This window comes from Megalops cyprinoides, chromosome 10, assembly GCF_013368585.1.
Source record: "Megalops cyprinoides isolate fMegCyp1 chromosome 10, fMegCyp1.pri, whole genome shotgun sequence".
Taxonomy (NCBI): Eukaryota; Metazoa; Chordata; class Actinopteri; order Elopiformes; family Megalopidae; genus Megalops; species Megalops cyprinoides.
Window position 1 is genome coordinate 3,692,501 of NC_050592.1, and position 27,500 is coordinate 3,720,000.

The window sequence follows — 27,500 nt, forward strand, 5'->3', positions numbered from 1 at the left end:
AAAAGCCCTGCTTGTCTGTGACTGCTTTGTTTTTTTTTATTTTAAGTTATTCCCGCGTATGAATGTAGGGCTGAGACCTAAATAGCACCTTCCTTCCCCTATGAGAAACAGGGTTACAATGCTGCAAAGGCTTCCGGGAAGCCGGCGGCTGGCTTGATTGTAGGAGTTGTGCGCCCTCTTGTGTTCAATTAACTGTATTGCAAATGACCTCATTTTAAATAATGATCATAATACTGGTCTACTGCTATTTTGTATACACAATAACCATTTCAACATTACAGCGTGTCATTGTGATCATAAACGCACATAACTGAAACTGTATATAGCACATTTTAAACATATACATTTTTTTTTTTATTTTAGATGCAATATTATTAGCATTCATGGCCATACTTGTAATTGCATCACATAAAACAAAGCAAACAAAAAATAAAACCTTGAAGCAACTACTAAGAGTGAAGTGTAAAATCTCAAATTAAACATCTTAAAGGCATGACAATAATAGTTATTATTACAGTTGATATTATTGTTATCACGTGGTAATGTGCCTGGGAAGTCTCACTTAGCTTAGCCTGGAGTGGTGCTCTTGAACGGGTTAGCTTGCCCTGTGGACATGCAACTGTGTGTCCTCCTGTATGGAGGGGTTGGGGTTGGGGGTGTTAGAGAATACAAGCCCCAGTTCCAAGAGAGCCTGAGTTTACCGGGGGAAGGAGAACACACAGAAAACACAGAACTGGACTCCTGTGCGATCACTTCGTGAGCTGTCTGATTTCTACTGTGTACATTTTTTTTTTCGGGCTTTGTAAAACGTCAGGATATTTGCATTGTGATTTCATATGTAGGTGTATAAAATAAATATTATTTCTGTTAAACTGAAGTCTAACCTTTGATACTTATACATATATGTTGTAGGCGTGCATGCATCTGTGTGTGTGTGTGTGTGTGTGTAAGGGGGTGGGGGGGTCTGGTGAATTGCATAAGGAAAGAAATTCCAGTGAATGAAATAAATAGATGCATAGTGGGAAAGACCCTGCCAAAATGCAAACAATGGCATCACCAAAAGTCTGCTTAATTCCAGATTATACATGTACACCACCTCTGACAGGGAGACAAAGCGTCTGTGAGTCACCAAAGGGTCATCTGGAATTCACAATACTAAAAAACTGACTTTGGTGGCAGTGCGGCAGAGTGGTAAGGAGCAGGGCTTGTAACCAAAAGGTTGCTGGTTCAGTTCCCCGATGGCGCACTGCTGCTGTACCCTTGGACAAGGTACTTAACCCACAACTGCCTCAGTAAAATATCCAGCTGTATGAAAGGATAAAATTGTCTCTTTGGATCAGAGCATCTGCTAATTGACAATAATGTAATGCAATGTAATGTAATGATCTACACAACACCAGGCACTGAGATGGTACTGCTGCTGCTTTACACAATGCAGCAGGGGCCCTGTCACACTGACACGCATTAGCTGGAGACAGACTGCCTATAAACTCAAACGGTTTCTGCCTCAGCTTTAAACAGTGATGGGAAATGACCCAGGTTTCTGCCCCCCTCTAAATATAGCCAGACCCAAGCAAACGCACATAGACAAGAAAAGAGAGCGAGATTACATCTGCTAAACTATTAAAGTCCACACCCCCTCCTATTTACCCACTCCATGCACCATTTCCTGGGAAAGTTTGGTTCAAGGCCAGTTCAGGTCTCATTCAGAATGGATACACTATAAATTCCCAGTGCAGGGGAGGGTGACAATCTCGGCCTGTGCATTGTAACCGTTCTTACATGGGGGATTTGAATGAGTGAAATTTCCACCAAAGAACTGAGCTAATATTTGGCCACAAGATCTCTCTGACCAACAGACGGTAATCCCCTTTAAAGAAAACCTGCACGCTACTGAATGAGTCATTTAGCCACCCCCTCCCCCCCCCCCCCACAATCCCCTGTGATCAGCTGAGAGGAACCCCACCGAACTCCAGAGGGTAACACGCTACAAATTTTGGCACAGATCTCGTCTCACTGGCCTACGCTTTGGTGGCAAACAGTTTTCAAGTTCCCGTTATTGTGTGTTCACTGTGGGCAGTCTTGGGGGTTACCGCTGTGTATGGGCCAGCCGACGGCGCAGCTGTGATAGAGATCTCTGTCTCTCTCTGTGAGTAAGTCCTGTCAGGCCTCCTCATCCCCCCCGCCTACATTCTTTCACTGGAAGAGACTTGCCGCAGACAGTTCACAACAGGAAACTCCGAGCCTGTCTCAATATGGTACTGAGCTCACTCCTGCCCTCGGGCGAGCCGCCTGCTCTCTCTCTCTCTCTCTCTCGCTCTCCCTCATTCCCTCTCCCTACTTGCCCCTCCCTCCCTCGCTCTCTCTTTCCCTCCCTCCCTCCCTCTCTCTCTTTCTCAACACTCCTCCCTCTTTCATGTATCAACAAGTACAGACAGAAGTTCATCAGTTTTCAGAGCTCATCTATCGCACATACAGAGACTTCTCTATCTGCCGCACACTTCAGGAAAGGAGAGGAACACACGCCACAAGCAGCTCTGGGACTCGTCTTTTCTTGTTTCTCTGAAGGAGAGGCACTCTCTCTTTCTCTCTCTCACGCACACACACAAGCGCACACCAGCTGGGGCACTTCAGACAGGAGTGCAGCGCCTCCACGAGCTACAGGTGATTGTTCCACCATGTGAGAGTGTCTGCACGATGGGGCTCTCTTGACCTCCGAGGATCTCCTGCTCCTCCTGCTCTTCTTCAGGCGAAAGACGAGGGATCCGCTCCTCGTCTCCTGCGATTCCCCAAGCCCTCCCCACCCATCCCGGAGGCCTTTACCTTCCCCTCCGAGCCCTCAGCTTTCCCGGCGAACCGCTCCCAGGACGGCGCCCACAGCAGCAGGCATGGACCTGTCTCTGTGGCAGTACCAGTTCCGGATCATCATGCTGGGAGACTCCACAGTGGGAAAATCCTCGCTCCTCAAGCGCTACACCGAGGACGTCTTCCTGGAGAGCATAAACCAAACCGTGGGGGTTGACTTCTACGTGCACTTCCTGGAGGTAGAGCCAGGCGTGAGGATCAAGCTGCAGTTTTGGGACACAGCCGGCCAGGAGAGGTTCAGGTAAGGAACCCCCGGCAACACCGTCAGCAGCCTTCATCCAAAACCAACTTCAACTGTCTGTGACATCTTATGTGTGCTGTAAAATGCATACATACAGCGTATAGCTACAGAGAGGCACATGAGATTAAACTCATTTTTATTCCAGTATTCCCTTAAAGCACAATGCTCGGTAGTTTTGTCACCTGCCATATTCTTAGCGTAGCCATGCACGAGAAGTTTTCTGCTGTAGGCTACGCCAGACGACCTCATATGCCAGGGAACACATGCAAATTTAAGCTCTGGGTAGGTGCTAATAACATGGATCTTTGCACAATGGTGGCTTTCATCGGTGCCAGCCGAGAGGGAGTTTGTGGATTGTATTTATCACGACAGAGAGGCTGTGGAAGTGCACTGTTTAGGGAGTTCTCCTCTGCCTCAGAGGTTAATGAACCCCTTGTTGCAGACGCTACACATGTGTTGGGTGTGTAGTTTGTACATAGTTTCAGTTCTCTGCTGACACTGACCAGAGCCTCCATGCATCACCTGTACATTACATTACATTACATTACATTACTGTCACTTAGCAGACACTCCTACCAAGAGCGACTTACATAGGTTACAATTTTATCCAGTTACACAGCTGGATATTTACTAAGGCAATTCTGAGTTAAGTGCCTTGCCCAAGGGTACAACAGCAGCGCCCCAGCAGGGAATCAAACCACCAACCTTTTGGTTAGCAGCCCTGCTCCTTACCACTACAACCACATTGCTATACCTCTCCTGGCTTTTCCTACCAGCAGGGACTATGCTGTCTCCCTCAAAGAGGGGCCACTCGGTGATCAAACCTGACCAGCAGGTCCAGGTTCACACTCATCTTTAGCTGCTGTCCCAAGAGGTCACATGACAGCTGACCGGGGACTGAGCTGAATGCAAAGCTGCCCCCAGAGAACCGGTCAGACGGCTGTCACTCGTCAGGCATATAGAGTGTCTCGCACCCTCACCCACACACACTTGCCAAAGACACAATGGAGAGAAAGGGGGGGGCGGAGGAGCCTCCCTTCTTGGGGGGGGTGAGTCAGAGACCGTTACTGCTCGCAAACGCGTGTGGGCAGCGGTCATGCGGTCATACGGTCAGGCGGTCATACGGTCAGGCAGTCGTGTGGTAATGCAGTGGAACCCTGGGAGAGACTGACTCCTGACCCAAAGCCCTTTAACTGCATTGCTCCAGTATCAAAGAACAGCAGCGCAAAGGGGTCAGACTGAATGTGAGACATGTAAAAACACACACAGGACCTGAGAAAAGGTGTGTGCAAAGTGCTCTCATTAATGACGGCCCAGCAGTCTCGGCTTTTCTCGCTTCGGTTGCGTGCTTTGCCCTCTGGCTTCCCCTATTCTCCCAGGTGAACGACTGAGAACCAGTTTAGATTTCCATACATGACTACCCTGCCTGAATGCCCCCGGGGTGAGAGACACATTTCCCATTGAAACACATGAGAGCCGAGAGAAGGCCTCAGAGGAGACACATAAAAGCCCATGTGTGTCATACACACACACTGTCATATTTCAGTGAAAGGCCTATTCTTCATGGGGGGGGAGAAGTACTTCTTGTTCTCTTCCAGATAATTTCACATCCCTGTGATTTACAGGTGCTTTATCTTCCCTGACTGAATCTGTGTCCTCTTTGTTTCAGTCTCTGGATCAAAGCCATCCTGTAAAAATAAGGCAGTAATATATAGTCTATAAACGTTTTAGTTAAGGATAATGATTCTTTAAAAAAAATCTTAAGCTCCAGGTGTCACCTTTACAATGCTCACGTAATGAGGGCTTAACTTAAGCCTCTGTGAACTATAACTTCTGACATCTGACCGCTTTGAGATTGGCTTTGACGTGCTGCCAGAGGCGCTGTCTACTAGGTCACTACAAGTCATTAGCAGAGAGTCATGGCTATGAATATTCAGAAAAAGCATTATAGAGCAATATCAGGAATTATGAAGGCATTATGTATATGTTATGCTTGACAATACAGTTTAAAGAAAGTGCAGCCGTGAAAAACAGCACATCTAATCACTGGCTCTGTCAGGGAAAGGGCTCTGAGAGGAGGCAGCCTTCCCAAATCTTTGATTGTTTGCGGATTATAAAATAATCTCTGGCAACGGAGCAGTGGATTATTAACAGGGGAACAATGCAGTCTCAATGTGTGGGGGACGGGTGGTCAGGGGGAGTCCCAACCGGAGGGCTGGGGGCTAAGATTACAGGTAGGACACACAAGTGTGACGCTTTGCATAAATCGCTACACCAACACTAAATGTCTCTATAAAAGTGACCCCAAAACAAAAGGGTTATTTTGAAATGCAAACACTGTAAACTGCTGTACACAGAAGTTCCTGCTGGCTGAAGAGCAGGCCTTCTGTCATGTGCTGGATTTCCTCACCAGAGGCTGGTGCTGAGGAACTTACTTTACATTATTACAAAAGGTCACAAATGTGCGCCCGGATTGACAAGTGCAAAGCAATATGAAATGAAAAATAAAATGAAATATAAAAGTGAAATTAAGAGAAACAAAAGTTCATGCTTAGGTAAGGGGACGGAGGTGTGCGTTACATTACATTGTTGTCTTGCAGACGCTGTTACCCAGAGCGACTTACATAGGTTACAATTCTCACGTTATCCATTTATACAGCTGGATATTTACTGAGGCAATTGTGGGTTAAGTTCCTTGCCCAAGGGTGCAGCAGCAGTGGCCCAATGGGGAATCGAAACAGCAACCTTTAAGTTACCTGTACCTTTGGGCTGCATAAAAGGATGACATTGTAAAAAGCTGTAACTGATGTAAGCTCTGGAGAAGAATGTCTGCTAAATGCCAATAATGTAATATAATGAAGTAAAGTGTAAGTGTGATCTGACGTGTCCGCTCTCCCCTCCCGCAGGTCCGTCACGCGCTCCTACTACCGCAACTCGGTGGGCGGGCTGCTGGTGTTCGACCTGGGGAACCGGGCGTCGTTCGAGCACGTGCAGGACTGGCACGCGGAGGTGCGGGAGCGGGTGCAGCCCCACACCGTGCTCTTCGTGCTGGTGGGACACAAGAGCGACCGCGAGGCGGACGGGGAGCGCGTGGTGGGGCGCGAGGAGGCCGAGCGGCTGGCCGGCCAGCTGGGGGCGCCCTACGTGGAGGCCTCGTCCAAGACGGGGCAGAGCGTGGTGGAGGCCTTCGAGCTGCTGACGCGCCGCGTCTACCAGGGCCTGCGCAGCGGTGAGGTGCAGATGCGCGAAGGCTGGGACGGGGTCAAGTGCTCCGCCCCCCGCGCCATGCAGCTCCGCTCATCCCAGCACGCCACGCCCTCCAAAGAGAACAAGAGCTGCGCCTGTTAGGCCCCGGCGCCCGCCCCGCCCTGCCTCGGCACAAAACTCAGGACCCCCCCACTGCTGCCGCCTGGCTCCGACTGGAAAGATCTCGGAAAGACCTTGGATGGACCCGGGAGAAGGCCTGTGCAGCGTGGATGTGAACTCAGACAGGAGCCGGCGGCACACAGATTCCCCTGCAGAGCAGTTAAAGACCGGCTATTTCACGCAACAGGCTTTGCGCCGGTTTGGCTGGGGCTCATTCACGTTTCAAGGGAGCTGGCATTTCATTCAGCTGCACCATCAGAAGCAGCAGGAACTCCTTTCCAACACCGTCAGCCAGAACAAATGGCAAATTCTCATTCAGCCGTTTCCTCACCCATGTAGTTTTGAGGATGAAGTTCTATCAGTGAAGCTCCTTCAGCCCCTCCACTCCTCCTGTAAGAGTCAGCGCATCTGTCTCCCCAAACGCAGTGGGTCTTTGGGCATGGATATGCTCTGTCCCCACAGTTGTGCCCCCCCCCTCTCCATTCATAGTGCTCAGGGACCGGGAGCACAGCTGAGTGCTGTTTCTTCCCACTCTCATCTGATCTTTGCACACAAGAAAATGGATGTGTGGTTTTTCTCATCAAACTTTTCATATAATCATCTTTGACTGGCCCAGATGGTCAACGTATTACCTCTGAGCCAATCACAGACAAATGCACAGAAGTATTTGTTGAGTTAAAATATGTCCCCCATTTCTCTCAACTATATACCAGTAGAGTGTATACAGTTGTTACAATGTTGACCCCATTCTGTTCTTAAATTTTCTCTAAGAACACCTCATAACCCTTTATCAGTATCTTTACTACAATGCAAGATTTGTAAACTTGTTTTCTGGGTGAATGCTGCAGTCACTGATATTTGATAGTGTGTGGATCTGCTGGTGTTGGAGGTTCAGTGAGTGGGGTGAGCCATCCAGGTGATTTAAAGATCAATGAATCTGAGTGGCGTCTGTGCAGCTTTGATTCAACAAAACACAAACAGAGCTATCTCTCAGCACCCAACATGAATCTGTGATTGGCCAATCCCCATCGCAGTACTCAAGCCCAGACTAGTCTGAACATATTCCACAGCCTTTAGCTGCGTACACTTCCATCAGCACATGTGAAATGCTTTTGTAGTTTTGCTTGATGGACTCTTTCTCACTTCCTTGCTGCTTCATAGGTCACACGGGATCACAGAAATCAATTTATTATACACAAATTGATCTCCATGGCAAATATAAGTGCAAAGCCCGTTGTGAGGGCAACTTCCAGCACCTACCTCTCTCATATTACCCGGGGAGCAGGGGCAGAGGCCACGCCCTTTGGCTTGCTCCACACTTCCATTTTCCCTGCTCACTGCAGGCCTGCACATATGGGTTACGCAAATGCAGGAGTACAGAAACCGCAAAGAAAGGAAAGCACGAGAGACTCAGAAAGCACAGTGCCGGCAGACTCCGGGGCTCCCGCTCTGAGAACGAGAAAGAGCAGGATGGGATTCCTGCACGGCTCCGGGGAGAAACACAGGACTGCCCGTGCTTTCACTCCTGCTTTCCGACAGCGGACGGTGTGTACGTTCTCAGGCCTTTCACCAAAGATGTTTATCCGTGTTTAGCAACACTGTTCACAGACACAATACCGTGTGTAAAGGAACCTTGTTGCACCTTGTTTGAGAAAATGTGTTTGATTTGCATGACAGACTGAGATGTAAAATGGACACTCTGCACGTCTCTTTTACATAAGTGACAGCAAATAAACTATATAAGTAACAGCACTCTGGTGCATTTTTTATTCGTAAGGCAGACGGCCCTACCCACAGCCACTTATGCCTGCAGGCAATGCAAGCAATAACTCTGGACAGCATTTAGATACGAAAGTCATTCATAACTCAACTGAAACAAAACACAGCTGTAATAAAGAACGCTACAAAAAAACACTCAGGAAACGTCACAGTGAAGGTGACTGAAAAAAATTCAAAAGTGAGTCCTATAAGTGCAAATGGAAAGAAGAGAGGTAAAACCAAGCAGCTCCGGAGTCATGTCAGTGTTAGTGTAGAGAGCAGAGACTCTGGACAGGAGGCCTGAAGAGCTGGGTTTTCACTCTGTCAGATCTACACGTGCAGAGTCATGAAGCTCGTAATAAAAACTGTGTTTAATAAAGCATATTTCATCCAACAAACTGTGCAAGTCTGACATGAAACAAAGACTCAGTGTTTTGCAGGAGACATCATTTCTTTCGTGAGCTGTTTTATTGATAATAATAATATAATAATATGCCTGTGATGTGCATGCGGTGAAAGAGAGCTTAAAGCAATGACTACTGAGGAAACACTGTAAATAACCGGCAGTTACTGCAACTGGTGGTTGTGCTTAAAATATAGATAATAACATAATTGTTCTCCTGACAGCAAACATTTCCTCCCACCTTGAAGCCACAGTGATATACTTACTAAGGAGACGTGGTTCTAAGCCACTCAGCAGAATGGCTCTTGCCTCATATCAGGGTACAAATCTGCAATGCAAACTAACTCACAGCAAATGGACCACAACTCCCGTTGTTCCGTGAAATATGAATCTTGTTTTATTAATGGAAAAACAGGAAAAAAAAACAATAACACATGTAGTATACATAAACACTGCCATACAAAGTCAAAATTGTTAAACCCTTCTCCCCCCTATCTCGCCTCAAAAGACTCCCCAACCCCACTGCACTGCAGACTGGCTCAACACACCTTATTTCACACGTTACAATTCCACCGCCATTTTAATCTTTAATAATATCAGTCTTCTATCAATAATCGGCAACGTAATACAGATAACAATCTTTTTCAGATGATTATATATATATAAATGCCCCCCCCTCCCTCCCACCCCACTCGTAAATGAGACAAAAATATATCTGCGTCGGGGTACTTAGAACTGCCTTTCTTTCGGCAAAGCACACACTGAGCCCCGTTACATAAAACATGAACCCCTGACATCTGCTTTTCAAGCCAACAACATCGACGAGAGAAGAAAAAAAAAAAGAACAGGCTTCGACTGGGTGACGAACAAGGTGACCCTACCGCGTGCTCACCGTGTCCCTGGCCTCGATATGAAATGTACACATCAATAGAAAATATTAAAAAGACAAAAACCGACAGTACTGAATACGCTAAACACAACAGCACGTGCAATTCCAAACCTAAAAAGAAAAGAGAGGAAAAAAAAACAAAACTAGTGAATCTGCTGCACTGAGGCTATTGTTGTCTCATTTCAGGTGCATTGTGGTCATTGTAGTCTTCCTGTCATAAATGACGCAGTAAAAGTTCAAAGAACCGATGGTTGGGACAAACTTCGAACACAAAACAACTAATAACGACACAGCCTGCGGAAGGAAAACCCAAAAGGGAACTGATAATGAGATAAGGTGATGACAGTGTAAGCTTTGTGTGCTGTGTGCATGTACCAGGGCCTCTGAGAGCGGGTGTGTGCTCCCTAAAAGGAGAGAGCTGAGGGAGAAGATGAGTGGGCAAACAGCAATGGTCATGGTAAATGACACCAGCATCTCTCCATTTCCAGGGCCACGCCTGGGTTCAAAAAGCTGCGTCGCACGCGGAACAGTCCCCGTTCCCAGACACGCACGCACCAGAGCTGACAACAAGCATAAAACAAACGGGGACTGCTTTATGAGGTCTGGCAAGTCTGTGGTTCACAAACAGCAAATCTGAGTGAGACGACGCGTTCTCGAGATTCTCCGACACAGTGACGGCCGCCTTCGAGGACCGGCAGCAGCGTACACAAAGCTGACACATACAGGCTGCAGGTAATACACTAAAACCCCCTCTCCCGGCCCCACCCACACCCACGCCCTTCCCCAATGTACACAATATTAACCCCTATGACATTAGTTACAACCCCATTCCCTCCGTTTTCTTACACTGTCCCCACATACCCAAGCTCTGCTTCGAAAAAGGGAAGGAAAAAACAAAAAAAGAGGAAGATCGCGAAGGCGTCCGTCCAGCTGCTTCAAGTCTCGCTATTTTTTGGTAGTTTTGCGGATCAGTGCCATCCTCTGAAACGAGACACGCGAAGACTCCGTCAGCAACACGTAACAGTACACGCACGCACACACACACACGCACACGCACACACACACACAGGTTTTCCTATTCCTAAGAGGAGCAGTGTGAGGAGCAGAAAGATCACAGCCACATGGAAAGGCCTTTCAGCACACATCATCACATTATTGTGCAAGCGGCTATAGTCCATTCTGAAAATGCAACCCCCCCCCCAGACACAGGGACATCAAACAAATCAGACTATAATGAAAGGGAAACCCTAGCATACAACAGCAGCAAATATCAGCCCTCCCTGGTCAAAGTTAAAGTAGATTAAATACAGACCAAGCTTGTTCTAAACACAGAGAGTACCCTGTGAATCTGCAGTCACTGAGATTACCGCCAGAGGCGGAGGGGCAGTCAGGTTAAGAATACACAGGAGTTTGATGTGACCTGGAGGTCACTGGGAGTGGGGGGGGGTCTCTCCACTGTCAAAACTTTGGAGAAAACTGGTGAGTCACAATTTCAGCAAGAAAGGAGTTCAAGCACTGGTAGTGGCAATTATCCACTGAAGGACTAATTACATTTTTAATTCATCATTAATCATTATTAATCGTTATTCACACCAATATGCTTTCATCATATATTTTAGCTGCCCAAAATTTGTCCCTCAGTTCAAACATAAATTGTTCATACCATTAACATCCCAAAACACAAACACTTCTCCAAGAGTTTTCTTTCTGTCTGCCATCATGCTAAAAATATCTGACACCTCTCTGTCTTCCACAATTGGTGAACAGTGCAATGGAAAGAGAAAGAGGAACTCTGACGGTGCTTTGGATCACAACAGCCACCTTCGGTTTCCCTGGCAGAACCGCGTTAAAGTGCGCCAGGCAGAACCCGGAGTGGAATTTACCCAGAATTCTCAGGGGAGGGAGCAGGAAGCAGAGGGGGGCAGGGCTCACCTGTTTGTGGGCCTCCGTGGTACAGGCCTTTTTGTACGGCCGGATCTCATCGGAGCCGAAGCCCGGAATCCACATGTTCCACTGCCGTTCTGTGGGAGGGGGAGGGGGAGGGGGTAGCCGTGAAGGACTGACTCCAGATCAGTGTTCCCTGGCCTGGCTGCAGTGGCGCCTTGTGACATGGAGCCTCTGACCCTGTGTGTGTGACTGCGTTCTTCGAGCACTCTGGGTAATGTATTCCGGAGCTCTTCCACCTGTGCCACTGTGCTGCCTGCGTTTCCTCTCTCACTGCCGTCCACAAGATGGCGATACAGCTGCAGCCGGTGGCTGTGGTGCGTGTCATGTGACCCTTCTGTCATTCACGGCTGTCCAGTGTATATGTGCTGTTGCCTCTGTGGTCTTACTATACTCACTTATGCACGTGCTTTGTAAGCTAGTCAACAGAAGGGTCTGCCGAATCAGAGCATGTAAATGTGACCCTTTTGTTGGGCGCTCTGTTATACAATACCTAGTCCTCTTAGCGCAGGAGAGCATTAGCAACACGCATTCAAGTCTTTCCAAGCAGCAGACAACACACTCACTCCAGCAAGAGCTCTAAGCCTGATGAAATCTGTTCCTGCTATATATATACAGCACAGGTTTCCTCTCATGATTGGATGTAATTAGTGAGGTCTTTTCATCTGTCCTTGTGAAATTAAAACAAGGTACTGAGATACAACCAGTCCACACCTACTGCATGGCGTTTGCAAGCCTGACTGATTGGACACAACAAGCCTTTGATAAACACTTTTACATTCACTTAGCATTATATTAGTGTAACATACACTCTCATCCAGAGAGACGTGCATACTTTACATTCTCATGCCATTCATTTATACTGCTGCGTATTAATGCAGAGAATTTAGATTAAGTGCCCTATAAGTGTTTGATGGCAGTTCCCTGACTGAGAATCGAACCAGCAACCTTTGGGTTACAAGCCCCGCTCCTCGCCACTACCTCACACTACACTAGAATGCTGGGTTTTTCTGATGAGGGGCAGGGTTACAGAGTCGCAGGCTGTGGAGCCGCGGCCCGCCTCCCACTGAAGGCCCCCCCGCGGGCCCGCAGACTCACCCAGGTGCAGCTGCACATCCTTCACTTCCAGGGTGTTCGACTTGCGGTGGCGGGCGAGCTGGCAGGCGGCCGTCACCACGCTCTCGATGAAGTCATCGGCGATCTGCAGAAGCATCTGTGGGGTGGGGGGGGGGGGGGGGGGTTCAGTCACGTGCTCCAAGCACACCTGCACTCCAAACATACCTTCAAGACTCACCCGGACTTCAGTACAGTTAAAATAAAGGGCAAACACAGTACTGAAATCTGTCAAGACCCAACGTGTTAGCTGATGTGGTACAAAACTGCCTTTTGGCACACAGGCATGCTTACGGCTGCAATAACATACATGGAGCAGAGACCATTTGCACTACAAGGAAAATGGACACTGACACTCCTGACTGGCAATTAACTTCTCAGTGACCTTTTCCAATATTAAACAGCTTTCATCGCTTTGTGACATAAACCTAAATATTACAGTATATTTCATGCATTAAGCAGGCTTATCATCAGTCAGCTCACTTGTACAGACCACTGACTACTTGTGACACAAGATACAGAGCGCTCCGCAAAGTGGACATTGACCACTTCTGACACGACACTGAAACTGACAGACATTGACCTGTTGTAACGGTGGGAGACCACCTTACAGACATGACCTGCTGTCAGAGTGGAAGAATACCTCACAGACACTGACCTGTTGTGATGGTGCAAGGAAAACTTGACACCTACCACATTTTCATGCAAATTATAGTCCCATGATTATGTGTATTTGGAATATGTATTTCAAATATGCTGTTTACATTCATTTGTAATAATAACAGTCCAGTAGGAATTCCCATTTACAAACAGATGGGGATTTGAGATTAACAGCAATGTGATCTTGGGTGGTCTCATTTAAAAGGACAGTCCAGCATTCAGTTTTTTGCTCTTGTATTAATCAGACAGTGACAACCCAAACTGTTGAAATAGAAGAGCCTGAATCATGCGACTTGCACCTCTAACATGTTGTCTATCACCAAACCCGTAAGTCTGAGGCTGCTTTTTCCACTCAAAAGAACTTGCTTTTTTGCTGCTATATTTTTTTTTAGTTTGAGCCAATCAGCTTGTCAGTTATTCGTGCCACAGGTAACCACATGGTTATCCACTCAGTGTCATTCAGGATGTATGCTCCTTAACTTAATTTACACGAACTGTCTCCAAGATCCTAATCATTCGGAATATGTTGTGTGTATACTTAAATTCCTACGTTTAAATCTTCACATTCAGAACACTACATTATTCTAAAAGACTGGTTTTTCATGAATCTGAATTGTGACCGATATGGGAATATTAGGATGCAGGAAAATGTGATTGCTCCTGACTCTCTGGCACAGATGATGCAGGCAGACTCACAGACACTATCTGTTTGAGACAGAGAAATGGACGTTCGCACTGACCTCCTCCACATCTTCATCCAGCTGCTCGTTGGGGTCAATCTCTCGCACGAGGTCCTGCAGCTTTTTCTTGCTGAGCACCTGTTGAAAGGTCAGAGGTCATGGCAACAGGTTAGTAAGGAAAGGCACCGAGTACATATTGTAAGAGGCAGCGCTGAACAAACCTAGGAGCTAAAGCACCTGGCCTTGTTACAGCTTACTACAGTGCTGAAAGTGTGATGTAGTTAAAGAGCTGGACTTGGGACCAACACTGATTGCTTTAATTCCCCAGTGAAGTACTGCTGCACTGCTTCTCCTGACTGGTGTGAGTAACACCCTCAGCTGTGCAAAGGGATATGATATGATATGTAAATAAGTGAACAAGCTAACAATGTAGAGCTGGAGCCACAACGCCTGGTCAACAAAGGGGTGAGGAAATGCTTACAGCTGGCTGTTTTCCACAGCAAAATGCTCATCTGAACTGTGTATTTTACAACCCAAAGAGAGAGAGAGAGAGAGGGCAACCTATCAAACTCCTGTTTGCTCAGATCTTACTTTTAAAACAGGACAAATAGATTAAGGAGCAGAATCTCTGTTCTAAATTCAAATCCCCTTTTAGAGGATGTGTTACCTGCCTCATACACCACAGGGTCATTTCACAGAGTTCTGGTATTACACTGTAATCAGTGGTGGACTCCACACCACCTTTGCCAGCCTCCCTTCCCCATCACCCTGCTGGATGCCATTTTGGTGGTGTTTCTTGGAGATGCCTCAGCAGACTGACCCATGAGTTGTGATTTCAGACACTCTGATACAGAGGCGCACTGCGACAATCAGGGCTACTGCACACATGCTGTGGGCAGACTTTGGTTTGGGAGATGCGTTGCGATATGGGGTGGCGGGAGGGCATACCTGTGTTCCCTCAGGGCTGAGCCGCCCGGCGGGGCCAGGGGTGCCCAGGACTTTGCCCGGGGTGGCAGCGGTGCTGTTGGCCATGCTGGCTGAGAGGGGCGACGCAGATGTGGGCTCGGCTTTCACTGCGCTGAAGCTGGTCAGGTTGATTATACCTGGCGGCTGGTACTGGGTCATACTCTGCCGGGCCGGTACCTTCAGATCATGGAGCCGTTCCGGGTCCTGAAGATGCTTTGGGGGTTGTGAGGAGGACTGAGTCCGGTCTGCTAGAGGCAGAGAGATCACAGAGATCCAAAATCAATACCCAAGCAATTACACATCTCAGTTTCACGTGCTTTCAGCCCTTCCTGGACAAATCAAGCACCAGAAAGAGGACTACAGACTATATATGAACACAATGATGAAAGGCAAAAATCACAGCCATTCTACTGCAAACTGTTAGGTAAAAGTGGAGAACACTGTTACAGATGGTAATGCAATGAAGGTAAGACACTTCCATCAGACAAAAGAAACGTGCCAAACCTGGAAACAGATCATATTCTTAATTATTTACTCCTCTTTTTGTCACATGTATGCCACAGATTATTGGCTACTGCAATAACATAGAACAGGCCTTCGCGTACTTAACAACAAGCAGAGAGACGAACAACTCCCAGAAGAAACAGCATTCTTGGAACTCTAAAACGGTTCTCCCTCGTTTCTGACATAGGCTGTGGCCTTTGAGCACTGTATGTAGTCTAATTTTTATTAGGTATTTTTATATCTAACTGGCTGCGGAAAAATTATTTATGTCTGACAAACTTCAACCCCTTGCCTAGAGGCATTCCAATGTTACTTTCGACCGACTGTCCAGAAGTTTCGACAAATTAAAAGTAAAACCTATGCCTGAAATTATACTAGTCAGTCTGAAAATCGAGGTATAGGTAGTCTGAATTTGCTAGCATAATAACGCCGGTTAACACGATCACAGCTTCAAGCAGACTATGTCTCTACATCTGTGCCCGCTAGCTAAGTTTGTTGGTGATGGACAAACATCTGACAACCATGTGATTACCTAAACATGTTAGCTGGCAAGCTAGCGAGCTTATTTAAATGTACCGCACTAGGAAGGTGCTAACGTTAGCTAGCTAAGTCAGTTGACATAGTTTACCGACTTTGATATCCACCACAGTATAACCAACCAAATGCAAGTTAGGTAACTAGCCTAGGTAATACAGTTCGCTAAACTGATATTACCCCAAGCACAACCAACAGTGACAGTCATAACAGTAGCTATCTCGCTAGCTAGCTAACGCAACACTTTGTAGCATACGAATTAAGACACAATGACATCCGTAGTCATCTCTACAGGTAGTAGCTAGCTACCTACGTCCTTGTGATTATATATTTGATAGGAGACAGCCAAGCTGATTTGTCATGGGGAGCTAACTAGCTAACTGCTGGCGCTGGCAGATCGTCGCTGAATCCCGCTAATTTTATAGCTGAACTGCTAGTTAGCTTTGCAATGTCAAAAGCAGCCTGTTCAATTCAGTGCGCTACTCCAGTCAAACCTTACCCCATTCCTAAACCCTAAATACAGCGTACCTTTAAAATCCGATCTCTATCTCCCCATGTTTCGCAGTCTTTATTCGGATCGTTTGTGGTCTCCCGTCTGTAAACGCGCACAATGCTGGCTGAGCTTTGTGTGTATGTGTGTCTTCGGACTTCCCTTCCTCTCTGTTTGGAAGTACTTCCGGGTCAAGTTTCATGTCGCGACGCTGGCATTTGATTGGCTGAAGGCGATTAGAGCCACTCGTCATCTGACGAGCGCCGAGGCGTGACGAGCCGCGACAGAAAATATGTGTGCGATTTTCCCTTCGGAAGATCTGCTAAATAAATAAATGTAAATGTAAGACGTATTAAACAGGCGCATGTTGTGTCTTCATACGACACCCGGTTATGTTTTCAGTGTAATGTCGAAGAAAATTTGTCTCGGAGGGCTAAAAATGATCGCTTGTTGTAACTGCGCTCGACACAATTACATCGGTGGTTCCAATGCTTTGTCATTAGACGGTGGAACCACTATTTAAAACGTGCAGCACATCAGAGCTTACTCAGAGATCACTTGAAGTTATTCCTCTGAGGGAGTTGTAGGTTTGTTATTATTTTAATTAATTCAGATGCAGAGTAAGTTTTCTATCAGTTGCATCTGTTTTCATCACTGTTAATACGAATTTCTACTGGTTACTTAAAAACAAAACTGTAGACATAGCCTACGTATTAAACATCCCACGTTTTTTATAAAGATGGACAGCCTTTTTATCAAATTGCATTTTCACGCGAATAATGCGAGTTTGAGTGAGATTTACACATTGCCTAATTATAAATCAACTTTTCGCATACCTTTATGCTGGTGCAAAAACGTGCGACTAACACCACTAGATGGCAAAGAGACACTGCTGAATTTTTTGTGATAACCAATGACGCTGAAATTATGCTTGAGGATGGTGGTAATAATTCTAAAACGGCAATTAGAATTTTGATTAATTTTTTTTTTTTTATCAGTAAATGTGATAGTGAATCTCGTTGCTCCTTCAATGACATCTTGTAGTTGTGATGAGTGAAATAGCAGGCTTTCCCAACTCTTTGCCGCTAATGGAAAAAACAAACGGGAACAAGACTTACGAGTGAGAAAACACGCTGCAGTTGTGACAAGAACAAAAAACCTGGTCAGGGACAATCGCGAGTATAGATTACATAATTTTATAGCAGGTGTTATCAGTCTGGGTGCTGAGTATATGAGGGTGGCCCGTGGCTTTAGCAAATTTCTTGCTTCTGCCTCATTTATACGTCTTTAGCCAGTTTCTGCTCTGCACTGGGTGGGACAGTCTGGGATCGTCCTTGTGGCCATGAGTCTGAATGTTGTTATGCTGCCATAGTTTAATTTAGCTGAAGCAACAAAGTTGTGCACTTGCTCATCCTTTTGTAACCCTTTCCCTCTGTCCCTATGTCTGAAGAGAAGCACCTGCAGATTAGCACTTACCTGCCCTAGTGAACAAGATGCCTGGACTGTCACTGCACTGACTGTGAAACTGATGCCATCCCTGTTAGACAGACGGTCCCTCTCATTACCTTCCTGAATCCACCACACCATCTCTCTGCCAGCAAACTGCCTAGACTTGAGCTGATGCAGTGAACTGATGGATTTTTTAAGGCCATTCCACAGTTTTCCTGGAGTCACTCAGCCACCTTTTCCCAGGGTCATGGAATTCCACTTTTTCCCCAGTTGGCCCTGAGTGTTTATGTTTTTTCTATTCCTTCTGGAAAACATACAACTCCATTGAAAAGCACTACAACATTCTCCACTATTACCTATGAAAACAAAACAGAAAAAGTCTCCATTACCAAAGCCTTAGTGTTTTCACTCTAGCCAAAAGATGCTGAAAAAAACCTTGTTCAAAAACACAACAGAAGAAAATCATTTTAGGCAGACTGTATATACATGTGCCAATACTTTTAATTTCTATTTTTTCCCTAGAGTTCATCAGAACACCCCCTTCCAAAAAAGAATGCAGTCTTAGCATTAAAAGATAAAAACAACAAAGAATTCTCAATAGTAATTTATTATCCATCTAAAATATTCACATTTCAATCGCGTTTGGCTGAGATTCAAATGCATGTATTGTTTGTGCACGTACAAGTGAATAAAAAAAGACGTGGAGTTGGTGTGAGAAACCAGTGCTAGTCATATTTTTAAATCAAACTATATATAAAAAATCTCGAAAGGTCATTGCGCCATACGCGTCCGCTGTGCTCTCTTTAATTTAATGCAACACCAGACGCCTTCACAGCCTGCTGGGATACCACTCGGGCCTCTATCTTTTGAGCCAGTGCGTCCTTAATATGCCTTTCCCCATTGTGCTGGTGGAGCAGAGAGAAGCCGTAATGGGACTCTAGTTTTCACAGAAGGCATTCAGGAAGGGTTAATTCAGTGTGAACACATCCGCACAGACACTGGGACACACCAGCCCCCATTTGCTGCTGTTCTGGTGCTGCCTCCATTCCACAGCATTTCCAGTGTAAAAAGTTCAGCGAGGACGTTTTATTTACAACCTCACAGGGGGGCTTTTTAAAGTTCACGAAAGGCTGCTGAACAGTGCCATTTCATAATTTACTTAATGTGCCCTATTAATTACTAATCCCTGGGCCTGTGTAGTAGTATGACAGCCAAAACAGTTTTCTGCCTTTATCATGTGAGGCTCCACCGTAAACAGCATCTAGCAGATACTTTCCAAGCGAACAAGACGCGGGTTATGGAGCATGATCGCTTGGAGGACTCTGTGAACTCAATGTCTTATTTGTCCCACTTGTGTAAGTACATTGCTGGAGTCTCTGGGTCTCAGGTCTTTATAAATAAGGTGTCCCTAAAGTAAGACGTGTAGACATGTCCCCTGATTTACACCAATGTGGTGCTTTCTGCATAGTGTTGATGCTCTTGCCCCGAAAGGACTCCGTTCCTTCTTCCACCCGGCGGTGGGCGGGGTTTTCAAGAGCCTCTCTGCTTGCTGATTGAGCGCACTCTCCTCACAGCGGCTCGTGGTAGGTGTGCTGGGACAGGGTGTCGGCTGGCTGGGGCTCAGCGTACACCACGCTGGCCTGGCGCGGGCCATTGGGGTGGGGGGCTGGTGTGCAGTAGCCGTTTGGCGCCTCCTTGTGGCCGGGACAGTCATAATGGGCCGATAACGTAGCGGCTCCTGGACCGGTCCTCATGGCCTGTGTCGGGGGTACCACCCGGACCAAACAGTTGTTTTTTTTGGCCCCCAGGGCGGCGGCCGGGGGGTCGGGGGGCTGCTCGGTGAAGGGCGTGGCGTACTCTGGCTCGGGAGGCAGGGGCTCGGCGTACTCGGGAAGCTTGCCCGGGACGTCATAGTGGTTGAGGATGAGTGGAACGGTGTAGCCCTCGTCGGCCGCAGGGCGGAAGGTGGAGCCCAGCTTCTGTCCCGGCACCATCAGCTCCGGCTCGGCGTAGTCTGGGGAAACAGGAACACCACCCACAGGAAGCAGGAAGTCAGGCGGCAGGAAGAGGAAATGCAAGACAACAGTCGAGAACAGGAAACAGGAAATAGCAGCCAGGAGGGTCCCAGGGTCCTGGTGATGCTCCCTACTTCACTTAGTGAGGAGGGGAAGCTTGGACTGCCAGCAGGTACCTGAGGCAGCTGTAGATTCCTGCTGTGAGCAGAGGCTTCGGCCTGGATAGTGTACTTCAGGTCACCCCTGGATTTCATTTTAAAAGCCAAGACAAAAGCCGTGCTCACTGGATCCCCCTCAGGTGAGACGCTGAACTTACCCTAGTGCATCATGGTGCTATCAAGTTCATTATTATAAAAGTTTTATTCATAGATATCAAAGATGCAACAGGAAGCAGTGTGGTGTAGTGGTAAGGAACAGGGACTGTAACTGAAAGTTTGCTGGTTTGATTCCCTGCTACGACACTGCTGTTGGAGCCCCGGACAAGGCACTTGTCCAGAATTGCCTCAGGAAAAATCCAGCTGTATAGATGAATAAAATCGTAACCGTAATCGTTGTTCTAGATAAGAGTGTCTCCTAAATGAGAATAATGTAATGTAATGAAATGTCCTTTGAGAAATGCTGCTACACTCTCGACTACACGTATGCACATGCTGCTGTTGTTTTCTTTACTCTGCCTTCAATACATTTTCTTTGCCCACCTAATCTGATTAAGGATGAAAAACCTGGAAGTGGATTTAATTTCAGTACCATCTGACACCATGTGGAAAACCTGGAAGTGTATTTAATTTCAGTACTGTCTGACACTATGTGGAAAACCTGGAAGTGGATTTAATTTCAGTACCGTCTGACACCATGTTTTTCCTCCTTAGGATGTAGCCATTCCCCTGTTCGTATGCTGAATCCTGTGCCACCTTTTTTGCCCATCCACATCACAGCGTGAGAGGCCTCACTGGACGTGTGGGTGAAGCGACTGTGATTCACCCAACAAGTGAAGGCACCCTACTAGGATGTGAGTGGGAGCCTCTGGCATATAGCCCCTCCCTCCTGAAATGCACAAGTGAGAGTCTGAGGCCATAAAGGTCATCCAAGACAGCTGACGGGTGAGCTGTGGATTCCGCTGTGACAGGTGGGGCCTTGTCACAGGTGAGCCTGCTTCTCTGTGCATGGCCTGCAGTTTGTTACATTTAATACATAATTACATTACATTACATTACATTACTGTCATTTAGCAGACACTCTTATCCACAGTGACTTACATAGGCTACAATTTTTACATGTTATCCATTTATACAGCTGGACACTTACTTACTGAGGCAATTCTAGGTTAAGCACCTTGTTCAAGGGTACAACAGCAGTGCACCATCAGGGAATTGAACCCGCAACCTTTCGGTTACGAGCCCTGCTTCTTACCACTGTGCCACACTGCCACCAGTTCTGGCACGGTCAGGCCTGTATGAACGATTGCCTGTCACTCCGAGAGCCTTTCCTTCTGCTAGGCCGTTTATGGCGTGACGGAGGGGCCCCCCCCCCTCCCCCCTCCCTGCAGGTTGCCTCGGAGGCCAACAGATTTTAATTAGAGAGAATGAGAGAGGGCCTGATTGTCTTAGCCATGACCTCCTGTCCTCTTTTTCACAGGGCCTCTCGCTGTGGACTCAGTCTGCTGTGGGGTGCGGCGGGGGGTGCAGTCTGAGCACCCTTTTTTTGGGCTCCAATTAAAAAGCCCTTTCAGAGCAGCTCTAGAGCTGAGAGAAAGAAACGCTCATGTGTTCACAGAGGTAATTGGTAAATTCGGGGGGGGTGGGAGGAAGAGGCATGCAGAGGAGAGATGGTCGCTTGTCAAGCTTAGTTTTGGTTTCTGTCACATGTCCCGCCTGTCCGAGCGGGCCACAGGGCAGGGGTGGGGGGTGGGGCCTTGGCCTCCCACTGTTCTAACAGCCACCCCCCTCCTTCCCTCCTGCCACTCTGGTCGTCCTCTGCTTATCGCCCCTCCCGATCAGGGCAATGAAGCAAAGACACTTTCTCAGAGAAACACTCTCTACCCAGCTGCGGAGGGAGGCTGAGTCCTCCCTTTGAGGATTAAGCACCATGCGTACAGTTATGGGGTTACACCAGACCCTGCAACGCCATCAAGAGGTGCTGCCCGCCCCTGCCCCCCCACCCCATTCCTCTATCTCTGCTCTCACCATTGAGTGGGGGGTGTGGAAGAGGGTCACAGGCACCCCTCTCCAGAGGATACGAGATCAGCTCAGATTCGGAGCGGGGCAGGTTCTTTCCGAGGGAACTTTGACTCCCTGGAACAGAGAGAGAGAGAGAGAGAGAGAGAGAAGAGATACAGGAAGGAGTCACCGGGAAGGAAGTGGAAACGGGAAACAAAAACAGTTTACTGTAATATAATCATCATTCTTCAATTCAGAGCACGCTGTGTACCTTTTGCTAAGGAGCACTTCATGCCAGCAGCCTTTTTCCTGAAAGAAACCAAGCCGAGGTTGTAAACTTGGAAGGCAGGCCAATGTGCATCATTTTTGCAATGCTTCAGGGCTACAGCACAACAACATTCTGAGAAAATTCTGTGTTAGCCGGGGTAACTCAGAGGCCGGTGAGGGATGGGCACGGTGTAACGTTACAGACTGGAAACGCAGTTTTGGGAAACGCAACTCCCACACTGGGAGCGTGGCCAGCGAGTGGGAGAGGGGCCCCCATGTCCGATGTTACGGTACCTTCTCTTCCAGCAAAGTCCAGCCAGCAGGACACCCACACACACAATCAGAACCAGGACCACTCCCACCACTACCGCCACGGGCTGACTGGAACCTGCAAAGAGCCAAGAGAAACAACCTGTCAATCCATATCCTCCTTTTACACTGGAATGTCAATCCATCACTCTACAGTGGAACCAATAAGAACCTGGCTTTAACAAGGGAACTCCTTTTGACGTAACGCAAGGAAGTTCACTCCAAATGGATTTCAGGAGTGATTACAGCATGAATTAGTGCTCTCTAGTCTAACTTGCCAAAAAGTTTTGTCTTCAAAAAACATGATATGATATTATATTACTTTACTTTCAACGTAACACTGCTGTATTTGGTTTTGCGAAACATTATCTCACAGATAAAGAAAGAAAGAATCAGTTTTTTAAAAGCTTATATTGTGCCTGTTGACTGCCTACTTTCCTGTTGGACCGCTGTTTTCAGCAACAAATGGTACTTCACTGCAAATACCCACTGAGTAGGCGTATATTTGTTATTTTAAAAAGCATAGCAAGAAGCTAGCGATGAGCAACTGAAACCTCCACACTAGAATGCAGTGTTCTCATAACACCGCTGAGATGCAGCGACATGGTGACTTATCTCCAGCATCGCCTCAGTGTCGTATTAGAGACTCTTACTCTGTCCTGGACTCTTCTCCACCTCAGGGCCCAGCGAGGGGACAGGGCTGTAAGGGGCCGTGACTGGGGGAACCTCACTTTGGGGAGGATGGGCTGCAGGGAGAGGGTCAGAAGTTCCTGTAAGAAAATGGTTCTCACAATCTGACGCCTTCATGCTCACAAACACTCGCAAGATCAGCCACCTCAGCCCGACGCTGCTATGACGTCAGAACTCCGCCACATTCTTCAGCGCAAGTGACTACAACATACCATACCCACACTTTACAAATTTCACCTTAGACAGCGGGAAGTTTGTAAACAACAGTGAAAAGTGTGTAAACAGCATTTCTGCACCACAAGCTACAGTTTACAAACCGCAAATTTTGTGGCCACAAGCACAAACACGAAAAGGCCTACAAGAAGGCCTCAGCTGAAGCCTGGGCCTGGAGTACGAGCGGGAGCCTCACCGCGGGGCCTCAGGAGAAGGCAGCCGAGCACCCGGACGTGCAGGGCGGCCTTGCGCTCCCACTGTTTGGGCCGCAGGAGCAGGTACCTCGCCACCACTGGGGGGATCAGGCTGTTCAGCACCTCCTGGCTGCTGTCCGAGTTCCCCTCAAACACCTGCATTCAACCCAGCAGAACAACCAGCTGTAGGCCATGGGTGCAAGTTCACAGGCCATTTACAGTGTCAACATGACTGGTAAAAACTGGCCATGACTGTCCTTGAACACACTGACCATTTTTAATTCAGGTAATTTTAGCTAATTTTAACTCCTGCTGACACGAATCACAGCACTGTTGGGCTAACAAGTGTTGCAATGCAGACAACTGTACACACAGACAGAATAGAACCTGGGGGAAACTCCATTCCACATTTCGCTTCCTCATGTTAAATTTCTGCTTTTTTTTCTCCTTTTGCAGTCAATAAGCAGAACACGAAAAGGCCTACAAGGCCTAAAGGCCTAAAAGGCCTTCAGGGAGTGTGGGGGGACGCCCGCACCTTTACGTCTTTACTGAGAGCTGCCTTGTAAGACTTCCAGTTCTTGTTGTCCTTGCTGTAGAGGAGCGTGTAGGACTGCACATAGAAACTACTCGCCTCCGACAAGGATCCCTTTGTGATGATTCCTGAGGGGAAACAGAACCACTGTCAGTCTCACCGCCAGAGCCACTCTGCTCGTGATGCGTCATTCAGTTTATGAAGATTACATTCAGACTAGATTTGTCCATCAGACATGATCCAATTCCTGCAAATCAAAGTAATCTGGATTATCTTTAATTTATCACAACACTAAAAGACTAGGCAGGGAATCAGACATTTCCAACCCGCAGTCAATGGCAGTAGTAAAGGTGAGGGGTCATGACCTCTGACCTGTGACGCTGCTCCTGTCTCGCAGCTCTATCTCCAGCCAGGGCTCGGGGTCGTCGCTGTCAGCCACCCAGGGTAGGTCCTGTCCCGCAAAGTCCTTGTTTCCAGGGGTCCACAATATGCGGCGCCCCAGGCTGTCCACTTTCTCCCAGTGGGAGGAGGCATTGTAAGCGAGCACAGGCAGCTGACTGTCACACTCTGTTGGGGGGGAGGGAGGAGGACGGGCCTCTCAGAGGCGTCCAACAGACTCGCACAATATCCTGTTTTGTCAACACAACACACTACATTCATTCTGCGGCTGCTCACTTTGTGAAAGGCCGCAGCGTTTCTGCTGTGCAAAGTGACATGCATCAGAATGAATCTGATCCCCAGCTCGATGCATAACGTTCTCTCCACGTTGCGGCAATGTTAGAGAGACGTTGTATGAATGTTTCATGGTAGTTAGCCGGGTCCTTACCTCTGTGGAAAACCAACTTTTTCTCAGATAGAGAGCCCCTGTTGAGTGAGAAGGTATGTTAAATCTGTGCATGTAAACTTAATAAATGAAGTATGATACATTATTTTAGCTGCCACAGAATGTGCTTTCTACATTGCTGTGATATTTCAGCAAAGTAAACCACCCCTGAAACAGAGTTGTTATTCTCAGTTTCTGGATGCAGGGTGCTACTCACGTTTTGGAGTGGAGGCCGTTGGCGAAGGTGGACTCGTACCGGGTGATGCTTCTCTCCCGGGACACAGCGATGGGCCCTCCGAGCTCATCAGACACAACCCCTGCATGGACCGCTGCTTTGCACAGAACCGAGGTCTGGAGGAACGCGCAAACCGGGGGCTGTGACATCACCCTCTATGACATCACCCTCTGTGACATCACATGATGTGATTGCCCAAATCTCTCACTCAGTCAGAGTCTCCACCCTCTGCCCAGGTCAGCTTCCTACACTGCAGTACATGCCATATAACCTTAGAGATTGTTTAAAATATCACCCATTTCTACAGCTGATGTCTGGGAAGGGTCATTCCATTAATAAGCTGTGACAGTATTACTTCATTCTTAATTTGCTGCATTTAGTTGGCATCCATGACCAGCGCAAAGTACACAGCCTACATGATGAATATCATCCATCTACAGTACATAGCTAGATATTCGCTGAAGCTAATTGTTTTGGAAACAGTCATAGAGTATCACAGCTGTGTTTCTTCAAGGATTTTAACTAACAGCCTTCTGGATCCTAAATCACCATGCCACCACCGCCACCCTCCAGGTATGGTCGGGTTAAACAGTGGGCATGAACGCATGGCTAACTTTCACGCCGGACTGGCAGGACACTCACGTCTCTGTAGCCTTGGCCAACATGGCCCCAGATGTCACCTGTCACGCCCCTGCAGCCTGCTGGACAGAAAGCCCTGAAACACAGGCCAAGCAAAACTCACTGAGGTTCCTGCGAGTTCTTTCCCTCAGTAATAAAAACACAAACACTGTCCTCATGGCCCCTCTTCCACGTGGTTAGGGTGTTACATTATTTATTAACGAGTAAACACAGATATCAAGCCGCACTGAGGACTTTCACCTACCTTAAGTGCTGAGCAGTAAAATGGGATCCTCGGTCCATGCAGGAAATCAGATCTGAAAGGGAGACAGACACTCAGATCGTTCATTCGATCGGTGGGGGTTTCGAAAGGAATAATAAATTCAGAGGGAAATTCCTCACTCTCCTGCAGCCACGGTCCCCCCAGCTTCCTGCCAGGAGAAACCCCTGCGGAGACTCTGTCTGTTGGTGTGTTTGGGGGCGAGTCTGGGGTCAGCGCTAATACAAGAGCTGTGCTGCGTGTACACACACACACACGCACACGCACACACACGCACACACACACGCACACACCATCTTTCTCTCTTTCTCATACATATGCGCGCGCTCACACACACACACACACACACACACACACACACACACACACGCACACACCATCTTTCTCTCTTCCTCATACATATGCGCGCACTCACACACACACACACACGCACACACCATCTTTCTCTCTTCCTCATACATATGCGCGCACTCACACACACACACACACACACACACGCACACACCATCTTTCTCTCTTCCTCATACATATGCGTGCGCTCACACACACACACACACACATACACATACGCACACACACACTCATGAGGCTGTGGGTTGTCTAGGTTCTGCCTGGGATCTGTGCTGGCAGGAAAGGCCCTGTGGTAATTATTAAAGGCTTTGTCATGTGAACTCTCCCACACAAAAGGGAAGCGAAGACCCCTTTGACTAAGCTTTCGGTCACTCCTTGCGCCACAGTTTTTCGAGTTTGTGGAACAGAGAGAATGTCCCCAGTGTCTCGTAGCCCGATGACGAAGTGTAATTTGCGAGTCTGGGTTCAAGCTTTGGCACCGGACATAGCTGGCCTTCATAAACAAATGATTAAATAACAGGAAACCGAGGTTGATACAAACCACTACAGTTCGCATTAGAGGGAACACCAACCTGGGCAGAGTGGACACTTCAACAAATCAACAAATATCTGTATAAACATCCCACAAGGCTCCATTGCAAACACTGCCCATCCAGTTAATGCTAATTACATTACATTACCGGCATTCAGCAGATGCTCACAGGCGACTTACATAGGTTACAATTTTATCCATTTGTACAGCTGGATATTTACTGAGGCGATTTTAAGTTATAAGTACATTGCCCAAGGGTACAGTAACACTGCCCTAGCAGGGAATCGAACCTGCAACCTTTTGGTTAAGAGCAACACTCATTACCACTACGCCACACTGCCGCCGCATCCCAATGATGTCTGTTTCTGTCTTAGGACGCCATGCCTGACTGGGCTGTGACATGGAAGCAGGCTGCAGGCTGCA

At 47.5% G+C, this 27,500-nt stretch overlaps 3 protein-coding genes across 5 annotated transcripts in view; 1 reads left to right on the forward strand and 2 right to left on the reverse strand.

Moving 5' to 3' along the window:
* The first annotated feature begins 2,428 nt into the window (after positions 1–2,428).
* Positions 2,429–8,458, forward strand: rab42b (RAB42, member RAS oncogene family). The gene is made up of 2 exons (XM_036539037.1): positions 2,429–3,106; positions 6,013–8,458. Exons 1-2 carry the CDS (start codon positions 2,889–2,891, stop codon positions 6,452–6,454), a joined length of 660 nt encoding a protein of 219 aa, XP_036394930.1. The 5' UTR covers positions 2,429–2,888; the 3' UTR covers positions 6,455–8,458.
* A 916-nt stretch (positions 8,459–9,374) lies between these two features.
* Positions 9,375–16,584, reverse strand: taf12 (TAF12 RNA polymerase II, TATA box binding protein (TBP)-associated factor). 2 transcript variants are annotated; one of them, XM_036538972.1, is made up of 6 exons: positions 16,452–16,584; positions 14,868–15,130; positions 13,980–14,057; positions 12,565–12,679; positions 11,455–11,543; positions 9,375–10,503 (listed from the first exon to the last, which is right to left on the reverse strand). In XM_036538972.1, exons 2-6 carry the CDS (start codon positions 15,042–15,044, stop codon positions 10,468–10,470), a joined length of 495 nt encoding a protein of 164 aa, XP_036394865.1. In that variant the 5' UTR covers positions 15,045–15,130; positions 16,452–16,584; the 3' UTR covers positions 9,375–10,467. The 2 variants fall into 2 exon arrangements, with proteins under 2 accessions (XP_036394865.1, XP_036394864.1); XM_036538971.1 differs by having other exon boundaries at positions 14,868–15,133.
* A 1,843-nt stretch (positions 16,585–18,427) lies between these two features.
* si:dkey-34d22.1 (discoidin, CUB and LCCL domain-containing protein 1) overlaps positions 18,428–27,500 on the reverse strand; it is a 20,369-nt gene continuing 11,296 nt past the window's right edge. The window contains exons 4-15 of one of the 2 annotated variants that reach the window (XM_036539021.1): positions 26,180–26,231; positions 25,939–26,011; positions 25,279–25,412; positions 25,065–25,102; positions 24,611–24,805; positions 24,242–24,366; positions 23,709–23,862; positions 23,263–23,355; positions 22,595–22,688; positions 22,305–22,342; positions 22,061–22,168; positions 18,428–19,876 (exon numbers count right to left, since the gene is read on the reverse strand). In XM_036539021.1, the coding sequence (XP_036394914.1) occupies positions 19,431–19,876; positions 22,061–22,168; positions 22,305–22,342; positions 22,595–22,688; positions 23,263–23,355; positions 23,709–23,862; positions 24,242–24,366; positions 24,611–24,805; positions 25,065–25,102; positions 25,279–25,412; positions 25,939–26,011; positions 26,180–26,231 (1,550 nt within the window). In that variant the 3' untranslated portion in view covers positions 18,428–19,430. Of the gene's footprint in view, positions 19,877–22,060; positions 22,169–22,304; positions 22,343–22,594; positions 22,689–23,262; positions 23,380–23,708; positions 23,863–24,241; positions 24,367–24,610; positions 24,806–25,064; positions 25,103–25,278; positions 25,413–25,938; positions 26,012–26,179; positions 26,232–27,500 lie in introns of both variants that reach the window. The other variant, XM_036539020.1, reaches the window with a different exon arrangement.

Excerpts from the sequence above, each read along its gene's own strand:
- taf12 (XM_036538972.1), bottom strand. The coding sequence starts at position 15,044 with ATGACCCAGTACCAGCCGCCAGGTATAATCAACCTGACCAGCTTCAGC. Across the intron at positions 12,680-13,979 it reads TGGATGAAGATGTGGAGGAG|ATGCTTCTGCAGATCGCCGA; the intron begins GTCAGTGCGAAC and ends CCCACCCCACAG. Across the intron at positions 10,504-11,454 it reads CCACGGAGGCCCACAAACAG|AGGATGGCACTGATCCGCAA; the intron begins GTGAGCCCTGCC and ends GTCTCGTTTCAG.
- rab42b (XM_036539037.1), top strand. The coding sequence starts at position 2,889 with ATGGACCTGTCTCTGTGGCAGTACCAGTTCCGGATCATCATGCTGGGA. Across the intron at positions 3,107-6,012 it reads GCCGGCCAGGAGAGGTTCAG|GTCCGTCACGCGCTCCTACT; the intron begins GTAAGGAACCCC and ends CCCCTCCCGCAG.